The following is a 20,628-nucleotide window of genomic DNA, read 5'->3' on the forward strand; positions in this document are numbered from 1 at the left end:
AGCCAGCATGCCTCTTAAGGATGTACAGAGGCTGTGACAGTTTCTGGCAGCATGAAATCAGCACAGGCTTTCAAACAGAACAGAGCAGTCCATGACCTTGTCTATAGGCTCACCAATGACATGAAGCAGTATCACATCACCCTAAGTTCTGGATTGAGGATTCAGAAGGGCAGTGGGGAGAAGTGGCTGTAGAAACTATCATTTATTGGGGCGCCTGGGTGCGTCCGACTCTTGGTTTTGGCTCCAGTCATGATCTCACGGTTCGTGGGTTTGAGCCTCGTGTCAGGCTCTGTGCTAACAGTGTGGAGCCTACTTGGGATTCTCTCTCTGCCCCCCCCCCACCCCCCGCTTGCTCTTGGGTCTTTCTCTGTCTTAAAATAAACTAAAAAAAAAAAAACCCCAAAAAAACAAAACTATCATTTATCGAATACCCATTATTTCATACACCGTACTAGTGTTTTACATTCATTTTCTCATTTTAATCCTCACAACAACCCTATGAGGTAGGTAACATCACCATTTACGAACAAGAAAACAGGCTCAGAAAAAATTAGGTCACTTGCCCAAGGTCACACAATCAGTCATTGGTGGAGCCGGGATTTGTCTGGTGCTGAAAGCCCATGTTCTCTTTATTAGACACATCTGGTTCAGCTTTGGGGAAAAGGCAATTTCACTGCCCAACTCTGCAAGGGGAACCTGGGAGTGGGGATTGCCGGCCACACTCACCGCTGGTACGGATGCATTGAAGCGGACTTGATGTTGGTTTTTATTCCACTTGGCATTTTTCCTGAAAGGAACACAAAGAAAGATACCTGAAGCACGGTTACGACTTTCATGATAACTCAGACAGGTGGCCTCTCAAGTTCCCTTCTGTCACTATCATCTCAGAACCTCTGCAGCCCTGGGTAGCAAAGATCAGAGGTGTGGTTCTTGACCAGCCCTCTCCCTGGAGGTGCCTGGGAGGGAAGGGCTGATAGCAGGAGGGGTCAGAGCACACCCCAGCAGTTTGCTGCTCAGCTACTCCCGGAAAAGACAGGTAGACCCCCTTTTAATGCCACAGGTAAAGGAATGTCTCTTATTGTAATTGTCCCTTTTCTTAGACAGCTTTGAAAGAAAATGCCTCTTCTAGCTACTCACATCTGAACTCCTCCATGCTGTTCTTGTAACTATTAACTGGAAGCAGGAGAGACAAGACCCAGAAAAGAGTACATGGAGCTTGCCTATCTGTCAGTTCCCAGTGCACCTCCCAGATGGTCTCAACCGAGGTCTGACCATTGTTTTCTCTAAGAAAGGACCCTGACAGCATACATAATACCGAGTAAATGAGACTGAAAGGTACTTGACACAGAATTCTGTAATGGGGGTGGGAGGTACAGTTTCTGCCGCTCAAAGTTCTTCCTTTCTCTGGTGCCTGCTGCAGAGGCTCAAATGAGATTTACTCCTGAAAATTTTCTGGGTCACAGTTCAAGAAGAAAAGGAGGAACTCTCCAGCTCTGGGATGCTAGGGACCCAGACCATCCAGCTTACTCCTACTTCCCTGCTCAAGGCCTGCTAGCACATCATCCCCTGTCCGCCTTACCTGTTTGACCTGCTTGGGCCATCTGCACCCCACTGAGCAATGGCTGCTGCTGGCTTGGAGCTCCCGCCATCTGCACCTGCTGTAATCCTGAGGCTCCTGCGAGGATCGTCCCAGCCCCTGGCTGGCCTGGCTGCCCAGGGCCACTGCTGCCCGAAGGTCTCCAGTTAGACAGCCCTTTCCCAAAGGCCACGGCTGCTACTAAGGCATTGGTGTCTGTAGGGTTAAAGGTCTGCTTGTTTGGCCGGAGACCTGAATAGAAAGGTTAAGTGAGGAGCCTGAGGTGTGCCTCTGACCCTGGACTGAGCCTAACAGCGGGAAGACCAGTATGGGCACCAGGGCCTGAGTCGTGTCCACACTCAATGGCAGCCCTGAGGAAGAGCCAAAAGCCCCCACAGCTATCTCAGGGCACCCCCTTATCATTCTGCCCATGTCCTCCACCTGCTCCAGGGCCAGCCCTAACCACAAAAAGCTAACAGAATGGAGCAAACACTTTCCTAAGCAGTTCATTCTTACACCCTCACCTCACCACTACCCACACCACCATTCCTATCCCAATGATCCCATCCCTCTTTCCCTTCTCCATTTGGCCACCTGCCCTTCCATACCTCCGCTCTCTGATTCCCGCTCCTCTTTGCTGATTTTCTCCAGGAGGTTTGAGCACATTTTATTCAAGCTCTGGATCTGCTTCTGTAACACACAAACATATGTGCAGAGATCAGGCCACTGACAAGAAATGATTACGGTGAAGTTCTTTCCTTGTGCTCTTCCAGGGGTAACTTATGTGTAAACCATGCACACCTACCAGACACACATGGTAAATCCTAGCTTCTCACAATGGGGTTCAGGGGGCTGGGGGCAGCAGGGCAGGGACTCAGGCTGACCTGAGCTACATCAGCACCAATGCGGGCAGCATCTGTTGTTAGTTGCTTCTCTTGCTCTTCAACTTCAGGGTCAGGCTTGGTTCTCAGATGGTCAGGGACCACCTCGTGGCTAAAAACAGGTACTCGTCCTTCAGTCTGCCGCTGTAACACACAGATTTTACTGCTCCTCCCACGCAATTCACAAAGAGTTGATCTGGCCTGATATATAGGTCCTTCCATAAGCAAACAGTACATTTTCAGGGAAAATTCAACCTGACACAATATCTAGCTTCCTGGGACACTAGTGTGCTTACTTCTTGCTTCATTTCTGTCTCCTCAAACCTGTTTCTACGAGACCCAGGGGCAAGTTTCTCTCCACTACATTTCAGTAAAAGACTGAAATGGACGAAATCACAACAAACATACCTCTTGCTCAAGATAGGTGTTGTAGGAGAAAGGTCTTTGCCTTGGTGATGTAAACTTCAGGTTTATTTGGCACCATTAGGGAGTGGCTCCCCGACACCAGAGGGGCAAAAAGCAAGGCCTCCAAAAGGCAGCCCTTGCTTTCTACTGCCACACACTACTCCTCGTTCAGAACTTCTGATGTAACCAAGCAACAATTGTGCTCTAAGTCCCCAGCTAAGAATTTAATTTCCCACGTTGTACCCTTCCCCTCCTCTTACCATGAGATCCTCATCTCGGTCTGGGGACAGCACCAGAGGGATGATGACCTGGTTACGGAAGAGTGGTGTCTTTTCGTGCTTCAAGACCTTGTTCAAAGTATTCAACTGTCCAGAGAGCAAGGCAAAGCTGTCCAGAACAGAGGGCCTGGTGGTGATAAGAAAGGGTCAGGATGTTCTCAGTCAAGCAGCCTCGAAGGGGTCCCTCAGACCAGGAACACCCAGCTCTCACGGCACTACAGCTGCACTGGGGCCAGCACCAAACGGGTCCCCAGGGATTGTGGGATTAGGAAAGAGGGACATACGGTTTCTAACACAGATGGAGAAATAAGGCAGTTTGTTGCTTAAAGGGGGTGAGGACCTGTGGCAAAATAAGAACGCTGGCTATATTTAGCACTAAAAACTCAGCAACTGGGTAAAAGCCTCCTTTCCGGCCTGCAAATAGGATCCACACTTCCACAGTAGGTTGCACCTAAAAGACTCAGCAGCATCTGTGGTAAAACCCAGGATGAACACTGCATTCTTACTGTAGTGGGAGGGCCCTCTGAGGGAGTACCTCCTCCTAGAGATGTCAAAGGGTGAGAATCAAAAGCTGGAAAGACCTTGGGTTGGGAAACTTGACGTTTCTCTACTTCCTTGCATTGAGGTCCCAGGCCAAACTTCATTTGTTAAATGTTGGGAAACCCAGCTCTTACCACACCAAAAGATGCCAAGTGATAGACTGTGATATCACTGGAGATATCCTGTCCACCAGGAGGCCTAGCCCCCCACCTGTGGAGCCCTCCTCGGTTCACCCTGGCAACCCTTACCAGGTCAGCCGGTCATACTCGTTCTCCAACTTGTAAATGAAACTCCCCAGTGAGTTCTTCAGGTCAGCCACTTGACTCAGCAGTGCATCTAATGATGCCTCGAGCTGCTTCTCCTCCCTCTGCACCAATGGGAACAGGTTGGTTACCCAGATGGAAGTGTGAGTATGACACACACAGAGGAAGGCTGAAGAGCCAGCATGACAGTGTGCAACGCTAGTCGAGAAACACAGGATCTCATCGGTACACAAGAGCCAGGTTTTCTATCTTTGGTATTTGGGTTACAGACTGCATCAACCCTTAGACCTTTCGATCCATTCGCCCGACCTCAATTCTTCCTTTCTTTCATCATCTCCTCATTCATGTCTGGCTTTTCTCTGCATTAGATATACTCTGTACTCTCTCACTGAGACATTTTCATCAGACCTAATGCCTGGGCTTTATTATCTTTTGTGCACCTCTGCAGTACATGTACTCCAACTTCTCCTGTACTAGAACCTGCCTTGTGAGCGTGGCAGTCTTGCCAAACACACAATCCCTGGGAAACCTACCCACACATGAAGGTGTCCCTGAATACCAGGCTTGTGCCACTCCCCCATAACCATCCCCCACTCTTCGTTTGCCGTCAAATTTCAAGCTGCTGCTTGCTGAATTAATCGGCAATCTTTTTTTTTTTTTTTTTTGGTCAATGCCAATATTTCTGTATCCCTTTCACAAGCTCAGTCAACTGAAAAACATTTACTGTATAAGTACCGCGCACCAACCGATTGCGCCACGGGAGCTTCGCTTAACTGACAAACATTTACTGACAGCCAACCAGGTGCAAGACAGTATGTGGCAAATGAAAAACAAACAAACGAAAAATGCATGTGCTCCTGAGCACCAGAGAAACAATTTTAAATGCTAGGGTGTCTGCAAAGCGTTTTCTTGCCATCTGTGGTCTCCGGTTTTACTTCATTTCTTCATCCTTAATAACTAACCGGCTCTGGCTGGGAAGGAAGATGCAAAACTGTCTTGCAAACTCGCCAACGCGCATGACAGGGCTCTCAATTCTGGGTTCCACCCACAACCCCAGCCTTTAATTAGTTTAGCTTTGGCCACCGCCCCCTAACAATTCCTTCACCTCTCAGGCTTCTCTCCAATTCCAGATCCCTTGTTACGTCTGCAATCCAACAGCGTCCATCCAATGGCTTAAGCCGGGGCCCCGAGCCATCTTCCTTGCACTACATTTCAACTTTGTCACATTACGGCTTGATCGTTTCGCGCACCCCAGCAAGGCCGCGGGGCCTCTTTCCACACACTCAGCCGGCCGGGCTCCTCTCCCACCTCTCCAGTCGGTCGCGCCCCTCCATCCCGCGGGCCCTTCCTCGTCAGCTGCGGGCTCTAACCTCTCCTCTCAGTCCCAACTCCTCACCCTCCCCTCGGCCAGCCCACTCAACGGTCCCGCTACCCGAAACCAGCCGGCGGTCAACAGTCCCAACGTCGCTCTCACCTGCATTGCGGCGTCCGTGGCGGCGGCAACGACTTCCCCTTCCGGTTTCCTAGTCGAGAGCCACTCTGAGAGCGCTTCGTCCCCCAATCAGAAAACTCAGAGCTCGGCCCTCCCACTCACTTCCGGTTCCTGCGGGCCGCCTGTAGCCGGGTCAAAGGTCACGAGTGGAGCATCTTCTCTGGCCCGGGCCGGCGCGGGAGGGCTGTGTGATGGCCTCGGAGCGCCCGGAGCCGGAGGTGAGGGGCGGGCGGGCGCAACGCTGGTTGCTGGGCCCGGAGCTCCGAGGGGGAGGGTCCGGCGGCCTGGCACCGCGGTGGCCTCCGCCGGGTCCGGGGGAGGCCGGGCCGCGTAGGCCCGACTCTTGAACCTCCTCCCCTCTACCCGCAGTTTTGTCGGGGGGTGGGGGCTAGAGCAGAAACCCGTCGCTTTGTTTTGCTTACTGACATTTCAGACACGTCATTGACTCTGGGGCTTTCGGATTCTTTGGGCTTAATAATGATCTTAACAAAATCTGCAGTTTGATTTTCTGCTGCAGCTTCCGTGGGCAACCCAGCAATAGACATCGCTGGTTTATGCATTTGCCACAAACGTTGGAATGCCATAGACAGCACGAATTAATTTAGTTGTAGCGCTCGTGCATTTCGGGAGCAGCTTTGGTTTCGTGAAAAAACACTTGATTCGGAGTGAAACCTCGGCCAGTCCTGGCGCTGCCATTTAGCTCTCTGTGCAACTTGGGGCTAATCTTGACTTCTCGGATCCTCTGTCTTCATAAAATACCTGTCTTACGGTGTATTGTGAACACTTTACGTGTTAAACTGGGAAAATGCACACGAGGCATCCGTTAGGTGCCAAGGACGACACGAGGAACTCATACATACTTTATGTTATTAAAACTTGTGCGAAGAGTTGGCAGTATCCGTTCTCTTTTACAGATAAGGAAACTGAAAAGTGAGGGAGGTTAAGTACCTTACCCAGGTGCTCCTCGCAGTTTGGGAGTAGCAGAGTTTTGAAGTTAGAAGATCTGAGCATAGGGCACCTGGGTGGCTCAGTCGGTTAAGCATCGGACTTCTGCTCAGGTCATGATCTCCTGTTTGTGAGTTCGAAACCCCCACATCCGGCTCTGTGCTGACAGCTGGGAGCTTGGAACCTGCTTTGGATTCTGTGACTCCCTATCTCTCAGCCCCTCCCCTGCTCACATTTCGTCTCTCTCAAAAATAAATAAATATTTTTAAAAAACAGCAGCAAAGATGAGAGGAGGCAGGTAGTCTAAAGGAGGCACTGTCCAATAGAAATCTAATATAAACCATATATGCAAATTTTCTAGTAGCCACATTTAAAATGGTAAAAAGAAACAAGTGAAATCAATTTTAGTAATGCATTTTATTTATATGTTTCCAAGATATCATTTCAACAGGTAATAAGTATTAAAAATTACGAGCTATTATTCTTTTTTGTACTAAATTTTTAAGAATCCAGTGTGTATTTTACACTTCTAGCACATCTCATTTTGAATTTTTTAAAATGTTTTATTTATTTCTGAGAGAGAGAGAGACAGTGTGAGCAGGGGAGGGTCAGAGAGAGAGGGAGACACGGAATCTGAAACAGGCTCCAGGCTCTGAGCTGGCTGTCAGCACAGAGCCTGACGCGGGGCTCCAACCCTCGAACCACGAGATCATGACCTGAGCCAAAGTCGGACGCTTAACCGACTGAGCCACCCTGGCGCCCCAAGCACAACTCATTTTGGACTGTAGGACTCCCAACATTTCAGGTTCTCCGTAGCCCCATTCGGTAGAGGCTACCATATTGATCCGTGCAGATCTCTAGTAACTTGGAGTCAAGACACATACTTGCGGGAGCTCCTTCAGCCAAAAGTTAAGCATTTGTTACGTTCTTGATTTGCATTTCTGAAAATTTTATCTCAAAGTAAAGGGAGTGAAGTTTGCCTCTGATCAGAAAAGTCACTGACGTTTAGAAGTTGTTACAATCCGAAGGGAGAAAGTTGGGCATAGTCAGATTTAAGAAATCATTCATCAAATATTTAAAACATTTTATGAATGCTATGGACTGAGAATTGTGCTAAGTATGAGGGTGGATAACTGAGCAATGTAAGACAGACATGTGCTCTATTTTAATAGAGCAAACAAACATTGAATTATAATAAGAGCTGCAAAGGAAAACTACCAAATGAGTGGAATATTTAAAGGGGTTCTTAACCAACTTCGTTCAGAAGCATGTGGGGCGGGGGTGGACTGGGATGCCTTCTCAGAGAAGTGACACTTCAGTCTGAAGACTGAGCAGAAGTTGGCCACAAGAGAAGCAGAGGGCGTTACAGGCAGAGGCAATAGTGAAAATCCTGCAATGAGAAGGAGCTTAGAGCCCTCAGAGAACAGAAGCAGCGGCTAGTGTGGGTGAAGTGTGGTAATGAGAATAGCTAACACTTCCAGAGTGCTTACTGAGTATCACCTAATCCTTGTAAAATCTCCACAGAATAGGCACAGATGAGGAAACTAAGGCTCAGTAACTTCACCAAAGCCTTATATTAATAAGCAGCAATGGACCAATGTTTGATCCCCCAGGTACAGATTGGTAAAAGATAAGAAGAAGATTAAGGCTGGGTATATGCTGGAGGTTCAGGACTTTGGCATAAGTCCAGTGGTAAGGAGCCTCCAGACAGTTCAAGGGGGAAAGTGTCTACATTATTTCATGGGATTCTTTTATTATTTTTTTTTTATTAGAAAGAGAGCATGAGCACATGTGAGTGGGGAAGAGAGACAGAGAGAGAGGGAGCGAATTCCACGACCCTGGAATCATGACCTGAGCCAATGTCAAGAGTTGGAAGCTAACCGTCTGAGCCATCCAGGCACTCCTTCTGGGATTCTGTTAACATAAAACAGCATAATGGTTGGAAAAGGCTTCAAATATTCTACTTTAATTACAAGGGGACAGGTGCAAAGAACAAGCAAAAAACCAAATTGAGATGGGCAATGTTTCTGTCATCCTGATAGATATGGTATGCAACACAGTGCCTAATAATGTATTATTCATCTTGTAAATGGTGTGTAGGCCTCAATAAATATTCCAGAGAATGATAGGCTTCCTCTACCATTGTTCTCATTCTCATGTTTAATTGCAACAACATCCTTATGAAGCAGATATTCTTACCCATATGCTATCAGTGAAGAAACTGAGGCCTGGAAAAATTAAGTAACTTGTTCAAGCTCACATAGATAGCAAGCAGTAGAACCAGATTTGAATCCAGGTTTCTGACTCTGAAACCCTGCTTTCTCTTTGCCAGACTAGTCCCAAAAGTAATGCACTTCAGACTCAGGGAGATTACGTATTAGAGAATTGAAGCTCCATGTGAGTGTGGATGCCATGAGGATACAACTAATTCAGGGTTTGTCAAAGTGGAAGAATCACTTGGGGAGCTTGTTAAATTTAGATCAGCGAGTCCTAGCGACTCGAATTCAGTTGGTTTGGGTGGTGCCCAGGAATCTGCATTTTAATAAGCACCTCACCACTCTCATGCACCTTGTCCTTGGATCACACTTTGAAAAATACTATTTTAGCTCTTTAAATTCCTAAGTTTTCTGGTTCTGATCAATTATATCTTGAATGTGAGGACAACTTCGAGATGATGGTTTGAACATATTGCTGTTGACTTTGAAGAGTCATGTATGAGGGAGAAACGTGAGAAAGATCAAGTTGGGCCGATGTTCCTGGTTTCGAGAGAGTGGATTCTGTAAGAACTGGTTGATGAACTAACTACGCAGGCTTCACTTGGTCTTGGACAGTCAGTCCATCATTCAAAAGAACTTTCTTTATTTTAGCTTGAGAGAGCATGTGCGTGCGAGCACAAGCAGAGGAGGGGGAGAGAGAAACAGAGAGACAGAGAGAGACAATGAGAATTCCAGGGAGGGTCCACACTCAGCAGCAGCCCGACACAGGCTTGATCCCACAACCCTGGGATCATGACCAGAGTCAAAACCAAGAGTCAGGCGCTCAACCAACTGAGCCACCCTCCTGTCATTCAAAATAACTTTCAAGACAAGATGGAGAAATGGAAGCTATACCGTAGTGAAATTAAGCGGTTTACTAACTAATAATCTAAAGAATGTTTACTAATAGCACAGCACCCATCTGTGTCCTCCATCTGCTGTATCTACCCTTTTTCCTCCTCACTTAGCAAATCCTGCTCGACCTTCAGTGTCATTTTCTCCTAAGATCCTAGCCTGGGCCAGGTTCCTTTGTTATATGCTGCCATAGAACCACATTCTTTTCCTTTGGCATACTTACTCAGTTTGTAATCATACAGTAAGTAGAATGATTATTTGATTCTTTTTTTTTTCTCCATTGCAGGGTAAATTTTGTGAGAGCAGAGAATGCCAGTTCTTGCTTTTCGTAGTACCCTTAGGACCTAGCCTGGTGCTAGCATGTAGATGGCTCTCCATAAATTTGTTGACCAATGAATGAATGCATGCTCACCTTGTATTTGTCCTCTTTGGACTGGGATGAGGACTTGATGGCATCCTGATCAAATTAGCAGGGAAATTAAGCTGGAAAGAGATTTGCTAAAAGACAAAACAGCACTCTAAGCTTCACAATAAAATAATAGAATGAATTTATCCACTATAACAGGACTAATTGAATAATTGTTTGTGTCCCAAAAAGCCAGCTGCATGAGGACAGAACAGAGGATGTGTCTTAACAGCAACACAAGTGAAAAAGTCATGGAGGTTCCCTGCACCAACAGTAAAAGTCAGTAGGACTTAGGAGACTCTGAATCTGTGACCTCACCTGGTTACTGTGTTCCATCCTAGCCCTGCTGTTCTGGTTGAAAAATAGACCAGTCAGAGTTCATTGGCATATGATCTAAGATAAAGTGAGGAAACTTGAAACCATGCTCTTTGAGATCTACCTAAAGAACTTGGGAGATGTTTATTACAGAGAAGCAGAGACTTTGGCAGAGGGTCAGATTGTCCTTTTGGGTTTTGTCCAGGGGTAGAACCAAAAATAGGTTAGATGTTTTCAAGAGAACAGATCTCAGGAATGGGTCAGGATTATATCAAGAAGACAGATTCTGCCTTAGTGTGAGGAGATATCCAGCTATGCCAGGCAAATGAGGATGAGCAAAAAAGCTGGAGTAAATGGCTGTGTGGGACTCCTTCCAGATACAAAGCAGCAACTGATTGATGAATTGCTTGTTTTCACTTGTTACGCTAACACGTGCTCTAGTACTTTCACACACCATTGGGATACATGGTAGTGTTTTATGGAGGAGGAAAGTAAAGCCCAAGCCTTGAGTCTCCACTATCAAATCACACTTTTAAAACAAATCTATTAGAACCTACACCCCAATCCCTCCCCAGATTTCGAGAACTATAAAAGAGGTAATATTAGAAAAGAACATAGTAGTGAAAACCTGGTAATCCAAAACAACTTTGGTGGAAGCAAAAGAAAAACCCAGACAGTAAAATAGGCTAGTTTTTCTATAAAGCAGATGAGGAAGGATGGGACCTCTTGACAACAAAGAGCAGATGTTGATAAAAGTGAAAAGTTAAGAATCAGTGGGAAAAAATTTAGAACATAGCTCAAAACAGAGAAGGGAATAACTAGAGCTTGTGAGAGCCATTTCCCTCACACATTTATTTAGTCAACAAATATTTGAATACCTAGTATGTCTTGGCACTGTGCTAGTTGTTGCTAGGGATACAGCAAAGGACAACATATAGACGAAGCTTCTATAATTTTTTTTAATGTTTTTTATTTATTTCTGAGAGAGACAGCGTGACCAGGGGAGGGTCAGAGAGAGAGGGAGACAGAATCCAAAAAGGCTCCAGGCTCTGAGCTGGCTGTCAGCACAGAGCCTGACACAGGGCTTGAACCCACGAGCAGTGAGATCATGACCTGAGCCGAAGTCGGATGCTTAACCGACTGAGCCACCCAGGTGCCCCCTCCTTAGAGCTTCTAGACTTGTAGGGGAAACAAAAATTACAAAGTGCACAAATTCTGCATAATGAATGGGCGGGTGATATGAAGAATTCTAAACTGCTTTGTGACTGTGTGCCAGAAGTGAAACCTGTCGTACCGAACGTAGTGCAGGGGATCATTTGTTCATGAACTCCCACATCACCAAGATTTTAGTCCTAGAAGGTGGAGTGACTAAGTGTTCCTTATTGGTTTTATGGTGCTGACACATGGACGTGTGTGCTCCCCTGTTTAACCCGGCTCAGTATGGGCCCAGACTCCTTCTTTTGGTGTTTTCTTGCATAGTTGAAACAGGCTGGCACTTGGCAGGGGCGGGGTGTGTGTCTTTACTAACTACCAAAGAAGAACCAGAGGAAAATAGTACTGTGATTAGTGTTAAGATTATCTCACCTTGAGAAGAGTTGTACTGATTTTACACATCAACTTTGCTTTGCTTAGAACATACGGTGAATTCACTTATTCAGCAAATTGTATGGAGCATCTGATGTGCCAGGCACTGCTGTAGACTCTGAATGTAGAGTAATAAACAAAAGACTGCTGAATGCAGGTATCCTTCCTATTCTGATAATACTTCCAGCCCTGGCTCCTCCTTTCCTAGATAAGAGCCTTGTCAGAGACTCAGCATCATCAGTTAAGACAAGAGTGGGCATCAACCTCACACCTGCACCAGCTCCGCCAGTCCTAAGGGAGAACTTGACTGGTTTATGAGAGCATCCCATCCTGAGACCAAGGCCAGGCAGAGGGCAGGTGACTGCCGCACATTCCTTCTTTGCCGGTGGACCTTTAACTGTTTCTGCCATCTTGGTGATAAGGATGTACAATCTTAAGGGACCCTTTTAGGTGAATAGTGGTTAGAAATGACGGTAAATAACCTGTATCTGATTTTACTAGCTAACTTGGAAATCATTCTGCAGCTTACTGGTTTCCAGGGCTATCTTAGTCGTCCTTGATACCTTTTTGTTCCTTCCTCCCTGGTGCTTCCAATTAATCACTTATTCTTGTCTTATTCTAAAGAGTCCTTAAAATGGCAGCTAAACTCACTTGTCTTGAAGGTTGGTTCAGCTGACTCTGTGTGTGTGTGTGTGTGTGTGTGTGTGTGTGTGTGTGCGCGCGCGCGCGTTTTCTCAATGTAAGGCAGTGCTGGCNAACTCACTTGTCTTGAAGGTTGTCAGCTGTCTCTGTGTGTGTGTGTGTGTGTGTGTGTGTGTGTGTGTGTGCGCGCGCGCGCGTTTTCTCAATGTAAGGCAGTGCTGGCTGTACATTCTGGCACATGTGCTATCTTATCAGGGACCAGTCTCCAACGTTCACAGAATGGCTACATTGAGTAGCTCTGGTCTAGGCCTCTGTCCTCTCCCCTGGTGGTTTAGGGGATCTTTCTGAATCACATGGTAGCCAGAGGGAATTTTTTTAAATGCATATATAATATTACAGCCCTCTGAAACAAAGTTCAGTAGCTTGCCCCAGCTCTTGGGATAAAATCCAAACTCCTGGCCAGCACCTACCTTAGCCTAGTGTATGGAAGCAGCGTAATGGAGAATAGTGTGATTTTATGTAGCCTAGCGACCTAACACAAAATAATATTGAATCCTGTATCGATGTTTCCATTGTCTTTTTGTCTTTCTGATTATGCCAGAGCATCTTTTATGCTTGTAGAGACCCATCCTGTTCTCCTGGGACCACTTCAAATCTTTTCTGCTCTTAAACTCCCAGTTTTATCTGATTGTCACCCTCTGTAGTTGGGCTTTGCAGCACATGAGGCCTGGGTTTGACTTCTGACCCGTTACATGCTAATTGTATTAAATCATTTCACTTTTTTGGACCTTAGTTTTTTTCTGTTAAGTGTTTTATGTGAAGACTGAATGAGTGTACTTGAAAGAGCCTTGTATTATGCTCAGGTAATAACCTGTGATAGTTCATTTTTCTACTATTCTTTCTGAGTGCAAGGCATTGTGCTGAACACTTCATATATCTGATTTCACATCACCCCCTTAACAACACTGTTAGATCAGTATTAGGATTATATCCATTTTGCAAATGAGGCTACTGAGGCTTAAGGAGGTTAAGTACCTTTTCCCCATCTCACAGGCTAATAAAGAGGCCAAATTGGGATTCACACCAGGCTGTCTGGATCTGAAGTTCTTGCACCTAGTCTCTCCAGGGGACTGTTGAATATATTACAGGTGCTCAAGAAATGGGAGTGTGGGAGTTTCTTGCCTTCTGCTTTCACCCATGCCATTTCCCAGTATCTGTTTCTGTGTCTTTTTTGTTTTTGTTTTTGTTTTTGTTTTTTGAGAGAGAGAGAGAGAGTGCATGTGAGTGAGCATGAACAGGGGAGGGGACAGAGGAAGAGGGAGAGAGAAAATCTTAAGCAGGCTATGTGACCTGAGCTGAAATCAAGAGTTGGATGTTTAACTGACTGAGCCACCAGGTGCTCCTGTTTCTCTGTCTTTTGATGGGTGCCTTCTGTTCTGGAGAAGAACGGATTTCTTCATCGTTGGTCATTGTGTCTGCTTTCCACACTTTCTGCCATCAGCTATCCTTCGTTATTGCTTTTCCAGGCTTATTCTATTTCTTCTCCAAATTTCCCCACTCAGGGGGAAGAAGCCTTCACTTCCTTTAGTACCACATTTCTTCACGGGCAGTCATTGGCTTCTGTTCATTTCTACCACCCTCTACGGTCCTTGCCGCCTGACACTTCCCCTCACTGGTTAGGGACCCAGGGGGAGAAATTTGCAGTTTGTCTAAACCAGAAGGAGAGTCATCTTTTTATCAGAGACTAGAGTAAGGGAAAAAAGGAATTTCAGGTAAAGATTGGTCAGGAAGAAACCTTGGGGGAGTTCAGAACAGTGGACCCTTATCTTCTCTGTGAAACAGTGGGTGAGTTTATCTCCAGGGCCCCAGGGATTGAGAGATGGGAAAACACTCTAAGGGAGATGGGAGACGTTGCTCACCAGAGAGAAGGAAAGAGATAGGTAAAGCCCTGCTAGAGCTGGCGCCCCTGGCAAGGGGACAGGTTTCTCTCTGTCAAAGTGCCACTGGCACTTTGTGTGGATAAGGGAGAACATCGAATTCATCCCGAGCCATGATTCGGCTCGTGGGTGGAAGGCAAGGACATGGGTAAAGGAACTGATGCCTGTCAGGGCACTGTTGAACTGGCCATCTCTGAGGCAGTGGTGGGAAGGAGCTGGAGCGTTAACCACTAAGGAAGGTGGAGGGTGGGAAAAGTGTGGGTCGTGACCCACAGGAGTTTCATTTTGAGGCATTCAACAGGCTTGCTAGTGGCCCAGTGAAGAGTCTTCTGGGGCCACTGTCATCAAGGCTTATTAGGAGGAAGTGTCTGGCATTATTGAGTATCTGCTCTGTTGTAAGCAGTTTGCCAAGCACAGGGACACACGCAAAGAACAAGACACAATCCCCACCCTCAACGAGCTTGTAGCTTGTAGGAGAAACACCTGCATGTCCAGTAATGTTAAAAGGCCACTTGGTCAACACAGAAGTCTGCATAAGGGGAATGGGAGCAGAAAATTGAGTCCTTGGGAACACGTTGCACTGAGTGGAGAGTTAACTTTTTGCCTCTGCTGCCTTGCCTCTCACGGACATGTGAACTCCTTGGACAAGTCACTTGCACAGTGATCTATGTATACCAGGAACTCAGTGAATTTTTATTTTTTAAATAGTTTATTGTCAAGTTGGTTTCCATGTAGCACAGCGCTCATCCCCACAAGTGCCCTCCTCCATGCCCATCACCCCTCTTCCCCCTTCCCCTCCCCCCACCTCCATCAGCCCTCAGTTTGTTCTCGGCATTCAAGAGTCTCTCATGGTTTGCCTCCCTCCCTCTCCCCAACTATTTTTCCCCTCTCCCCCACGGTCCTCCATTAAGTTCCTCCTAATCCTCCTATACATGGAAACATATGGTATCTGTCCTTCTCTGCCTGACTTATTTCACTCAGCATAACACCCTCAAGTTCCATCCATGTTGCTACACATGGCCAGATTTCATTCTTTCTCATTGCCATGTAGTATTCCATTGTATAGATAAACCACATCTTCTTGATCCATTCGTCAGTTGATGGACACTTAGGCTCTTTCCATGTTTTGGCTATTGTTGAGATTGCTGCTATGAACATTGGGGTACAAGTGGCCCTATGCATCAGCACTCCTGTATCCCTTGGGTAAATTCCTAGGAGTGTTATTGCTGGGTTATAGGGGAGTTCTATTGTTAATTTTTTGAGGAACCTCCACACTGTTTTCCAGAGGGGCTACACTAGTTTACATTCCCACCAACAGTGTAGGAGGGTGCCCGTTTCTCCACATCCTTGCCAGCATTTTATAGATTGTTTTTAATGTCTCTTTGTCTGCAGGTGGAAGAAGCTGGGCAGGTGTTCCTGTTGATGAAAAAGGATTATCGGATCTCCCGAAATGTCCGCCTGGCTTGGTTCCTCAATCACCTGCATCAAACTGTACAGGCCACCCCCCAAGAGATGCTGGTGAGGCCCAGAAACCTACAGGAGAGGAGGGGCTGGCTCAGAAGGATCTGCTTTTATAAGGGGGTCCTAGAAACAGTATGGGAGACTAACTCTGAGGGGTCTGATTCTAGGAGGGGCAAGTGACTTTTCCCAGATGATGATTCCACCTGGGAAATTTTAATTTTCAAAATAGGAGGAGTATATGGTTGGGTTGTGGGAGGTAGAACCAGTCAGTGGTTTGCCATTTTAGATGTTCAGGTCCTGGATGGGGCACCTGGTGGCTCAGGCGGTTAAGCATCTGACTTCAGCTCAGGTCATGATCTCATGGTTCATGAGATCAAGCTCCAGATCAGTCTCTGTGCTGACAGCTCAGAGCTTGGAGCCTGTTTCAGATTCTGTGTCTCCTTTTCTCTCTGCCCCTCCCCTGCTCACTCGTGTGTGCACGTGCTCTCTCTCTCTTAAAAATAAGTAAACATTTTAAAACATTTTAAAAAAATGAAGTTCAAGTCTGGGAAATAAAGGGATGACTCTTCCCTGATCCCTTCCTTTTCTCTCTGTCCTAATTGTCAGCTCCAGTCTGAGCAGGAGTTGGAAGTCCTCAGTGTCCTGCCCCCTGGGTGGCAGCCAGATGAACCAGTGGTCCCAAGGCCATTCCTCCTTGTACCTTCCACCCGGGTCACCTTCCTGGCTTGGCAGTACCGATTTGTCATTGAGCTCGACCTTAGCCCATCTACTGGCATTGTGGTAAGGGATTGGGGGGAGACAGTGGGAAGAAGGGAGAAGGGATGGAGTAGGGGGTTCAGAGGAGAGGGAGAGGCCTGAGAGATGTGAAAAGTGATCTCAGTCTACCATTGTGGAAAGGAAACAAGCTTTTAAATGGTCAGTGTTTAAAGACCTCCCATTCCACATGTGGCAGTGTATTTGGGGATGTGCTCAACTTTAAGATAGGAGTTCTACCGACCCACGGAAGCTGCTTGTTTCTGCCCTCTGCCAGAAAGGGCTGCTTTTGCTCACATTTGAGAGCTCTTTCTCTGCATTGCCCTCAGGACGATTCCACAGGGGAGATCTTGTTTGATGAAGTTTTCCATGCCCTCTCCCGCTGCCTAGGCGGGCTGCTGCGACCCTTCCGAGTGCCTGGATCCTGCATCGACTTCCAGCCTGAGATCTACATAACTATCCAGGCCTACTCTTCAATCATTGGCCTGCAGGCCCACCAGGTATTTCATCCTTTCTCCAAGTTTGTACCCTCAGACCTCATTTCTGGTGGTCCATTGGCCAAGTCCTTATCCTGCCTCTACTGTCTGTTTGCAAAGTGCCCAGCTCTGCTGGCTTCTTGAACCTATTTGCCAGTCATTTCTGAGTCTCTCTCGAGAAGGATCCATTCCTCAGCTCTCGAAGAGCCTTCTCATGAGCTTTAGGTCCATTGGCCTTGATTGAACACATGCCTCTTCCACTCCTTCTGTGAGTCCGTGTTTCTGGCCACTGGATGTCTGTTTCATGCTGCCACTACCACCCTCGTCTTAGTTTGATGAGAAGGTCTGCTTATATCCTGACTCCTGGCAATACCTCTAGGGGATGATCTTTTAGAATAATTTTATGATTTTGAAATATAACAGATGCCCAGAATCACCATTTCTTCCAAGGACAGAGGAGGGTCATCTTCCCTGCGGGCTCTGTGAAGGGCCGGGTGTTATGCTGACCATACAGATAATTATAAGCTTTATCCAACACCCAAACAGGCCATCACAAGACACTCCTTTTGGAGAATGGCCAAGTCTGTTACTGGAACATCTGTTTTTGGCTTAGATAAGCAGTGGCCCAATTTCCCCTCCTCTGCTCTTAACCACCCTCAACTCATTGGTAGGGGCTTACCCCGAAACTGCCCTCATGGCTGTGCCGTCACCTTGGCTCTCAAACTCACTTTGAGACAGGGATGCAAGGGACGGCTCCCAAGGGCCTGAAATCCACAAGGTAGTCAGTGCACGTCTGGAGCCGAGCCTGCTGCTGTGGGTAGAAGTGCTCTCCTAGCACAGCTCCTCGGACTTTTGGTCTACACCCCAGACAGAGGCTGGGTTTCTCAGGCACTGATGGCCAAGACCACGAAAGCATGCGCATTAGGTAATCACTCCACACTTGGTTCATTTTGGCAAATGCTCACTGAAGCCCGATCTATACGAGGCCTGGGCTAGGTCCTGCAGTCACAGGTGAATTGGACACTGTCCCTGTCCTGATGGGAGGAGTTGAGAGTTTAGTAGGGGAGACAGACATTGAAGGAGGTAATTTCGGTCGCATATGATGAGGACACTGATAAGTAATGACTCGGTTGCCATGCAAGCACTGAGAGGGAGCAGCCAGCCAAGCCCAGGGAAGACTTTTGGACAGAGAGGCATTTGAACTGAGTGTTGAAGGAAGGATTGAAGTTAACCCTTCAAAGAAGGGGAAGTGGGCTTTCCAGAGAGAGGGGCCAGCAAAAGCAAAGCCGCAGAGCTATGAAATTGTGCTCTTAATCACAGGTGCTCCAGGGGACTACACCTTATTCTGTTTGACACAGTAGTATTTGAATCTGGGGGTGGGGAGTGGTGGTAAAGAGGAGATGAGAGAGAAGTAGAGACCATTATGAGAGGCCTTGAATGTCATGGCTAAGAACTCTAGGGGAGTTTAGTGTGGTGATGATGACAAGTGCTGGATCCGGATTTACACCCCCTGTATTTCCCTGCTGACTGTGTGCCCTTATGTGAATTACTTAACCTCTCTGTACATCTGTGTCTTTTCTCCAAAATGGGGATATGAACATTACCAATATTGTGTGGTGATTGAGATCATATGTATCAAGCACTTAGAATAGCGTCTGCCACATAGAAAACATGAAAAAGTGAACTATTAAAACTGTTCATTATTATTAAAACTTTTAAAAAATGGAAGGTTTTTAAATGGACAGTTATGGGATCAGATTTGTACATTGGGAAGATCACACTTGTTTGTGGCCAGGAAGGAAGATGGATGGGGGGTAGGGGGTACAAATTCTGCACTGGGGAGAGCAGGCAGAAGATTATTGCAGTACAGGAGAGGAGGTGGGCCCTGAACAAGGCCAGCCACTATGGAGAAGGAGAGGCTTACTCAGTTTAAGTCCTCAGGACCACTTGTCAGCCCTGGGCTAGCTTCCTCGCCATCTATAAAGCTCCCCAAGATGTATCCTACTGTTCCTTAAAACAAAACAAAAAAAAGAGGCACCTGGGTGGCTCAGCTGGTTGAGTGTCCGACTCTTGATTTTGCTTAAGTCATGTTATCAGGGTTGTGGGATTGAGCTCAGCATGGAACCCAGTCTGCTCGGGATTTGTCTCCCTCTGCCCCCTCCCCGGCTCGCGCACACACACGTATGTGCATGCGCATGCTCTTTCCCTCAAAATTAAAAAAATAAAATAAAATAAAACAAGTTAAATCACATAATGTATGTTCGTTGAAATTTGAAAAATACATAAAGCATAAAGAAAAACAAAACTTACCCATTATACACCACTCAGAAATAACAACAATTAACATTTGACGGAATTTCCTTCTTGTCTTCGAGTACTTGTTTATCCTCTGTCACCACCACCCCTCTGTCCAAAGAGAGGAGAAGAAACATCATGCTAATTCCAGACACACAGTTTTACGTCCTACTTTTTTGATGTACAATATGGGCACTCTTCTTCATCACTAAGTATTCTGTGAGAATATGATTTTTAATTGCTGCCTGGTTTGATATTTCATCACAATTTATCATTATATATTTAGCCAAGCCCTAGTGTAGGATTCTTGGGCTGACCCACTTTTCATATCTCAACAGTACAGCTGTGAACATCTTTCTCACCTTATAACCCCCGTTCCCACTATTGCTCTGATTCTGATTTTCTTCTCTTAGTTAGGCCTGTGGATGTACAGAGTCCCGGCTGTGACCACCCATTTCCCCAGTTCTGAATAGGGAGTGAAGTAGTAGTTCTCGGACAGGAAGGCAGGGGTAAAGGAGTAGTGGGCATGTGAGAAGGTTGTAGGAGCCTGAAAGGAGAGTTCCCAGGGGCCACCAGGCCTGTATGAAATTTCTAGGATGGGGGCACCTTTCTATTTTGACAGGAGGAGGAAAGGAACCCCATGGAGAGAGAATGAAGGTTATTGGGCAAAAGGTCCAAGATTAGTTGGAGAGATTAGCTTTTGGGAAGCAGAAGAGATCAAGGAATTGTTTCTTCAGACCTTCGAAAGAAGAGCAAGAACACAGATAGATAGAAACTTTGAGCAGACGTTGTGGGTGTTCTCCATGGTTGGAGAGTAATACATCCCTGGGGTTAAGGTAAGCTGGGAGTTCCTGTTGACTGGTTTCCTTTCTGTATGGAGCCGGGCGGTAGGAGTTACCTGCTGAGGGGAAAAGGAAGGAAAGAGCAGTCACTGGGAAGGTGATTTTGAACCTACAAGAAAAAAGGTCCAGAGCTGCCTCTGTGCAGTGCTTCCAAATCAACAAGATTACAAATGCATGAGTCAGAATGAGAAAGGCTTTACCAGGCTGAGGTGGGGCAGTCTGGTGACCCAAGATGGAAGATGTTATGGCACCCTCCTGTGGGAGCTTGGGAAAACCCAGTGTGCAGGGCCGTAAGCAAAGGTGGTGAAGCCAGATGAAGATAACGAATGGCCTAGTGGAGTAGCTGATCTGATATGGGAAGCACCGGCTGTGGATTTAGCCACTCTGCTTGGGTGAGAAGTCAGGATTGCCTAGAGGGAGCTGTGAA

The 20,628-nt window shown here is 46.7% G+C and overlaps 2 protein-coding genes across 3 annotated transcripts in view; one reads left to right on the plus strand and one right to left on the minus strand.

The window, feature by feature from the left end:
- Positions 1 to 457: 457 nt before the first annotated feature.
- Positions 458 to 5,487, minus strand: MED8 (mediator complex subunit 8). Of its 2 annotated transcripts, none has more exons than XM_077752036.1 (7): positions 5,418 to 5,487; positions 3,929 to 4,047; positions 3,123 to 3,267; positions 2,461 to 2,658; positions 2,185 to 2,266; positions 1,580 to 1,828; positions 458 to 787 (listed from the first exon to the last, which is right to left on the minus strand). In XM_077752036.1, exons 1-7 carry the CDS (start codon positions 5,421 to 5,423, stop codon positions 723 to 725), a joined length of 864 nt encoding a protein of 287 aa, XP_077608162.1. In that variant the 5' UTR covers positions 5,424 to 5,487; the 3' UTR covers positions 458 to 722. The 2 variants fall into 2 exon arrangements, with proteins under 2 accessions (XP_077608162.1, XP_077608163.1); XM_077752037.1 differs by having other exon boundaries at positions 2,461 to 2,601; positions 5,418 to 5,486.
- Positions 5,488 to 5,573: 86 nt separating this feature from the next.
- The window catches only part of SZT2 (SZT2 subunit of KICSTOR complex), a 51,628-nt gene continuing 36,573 nt past the window's right edge, over positions 5,574 to 20,628 (plus strand). Inside the window, exons 1-4 of the mRNA XM_077752035.1 lie at positions 5,574 to 5,653; positions 15,767 to 15,892; positions 16,442 to 16,615; positions 16,918 to 17,088. Of these exons, the coding sequence (XP_077608161.1) occupies positions 5,627 to 5,653; positions 15,767 to 15,892; positions 16,442 to 16,615; positions 16,918 to 17,088 (498 nt within the window). The 5' untranslated portion in view covers positions 5,574 to 5,626. The remainder of the gene's footprint in view (positions 5,654 to 15,766; positions 15,893 to 16,441; positions 16,616 to 16,917; positions 17,089 to 20,628) is intronic.

This window comes from Crocuta crocuta, unplaced genomic scaffold, assembly GCF_008692635.1.
Source record: "Crocuta crocuta isolate KB4526 unplaced genomic scaffold, BGI_CrCroc_1.0 scaffold367, whole genome shotgun sequence".
Taxonomy (NCBI): domain Eukaryota; kingdom Metazoa; phylum Chordata; class Mammalia; order Carnivora; family Hyaenidae; genus Crocuta; species Crocuta crocuta.

Coding starts and splice junctions, on each gene's coding strand:
- MED8 (XM_077752036.1), bottom strand. Junction 2,659..3,122: donor ACCGAGATGAGGATCTCATG/GTAAGAGGAGGG, acceptor CCTATATATCAG/GCCAGATCAACTCTTTGTGA. Junction 788..1,579: donor GGCCCAAGCAGGTCAAACAG/GTAAGGCGGACA, acceptor TGTTCCTTTCAG/GAAAAATGCCAAGTGGAATA.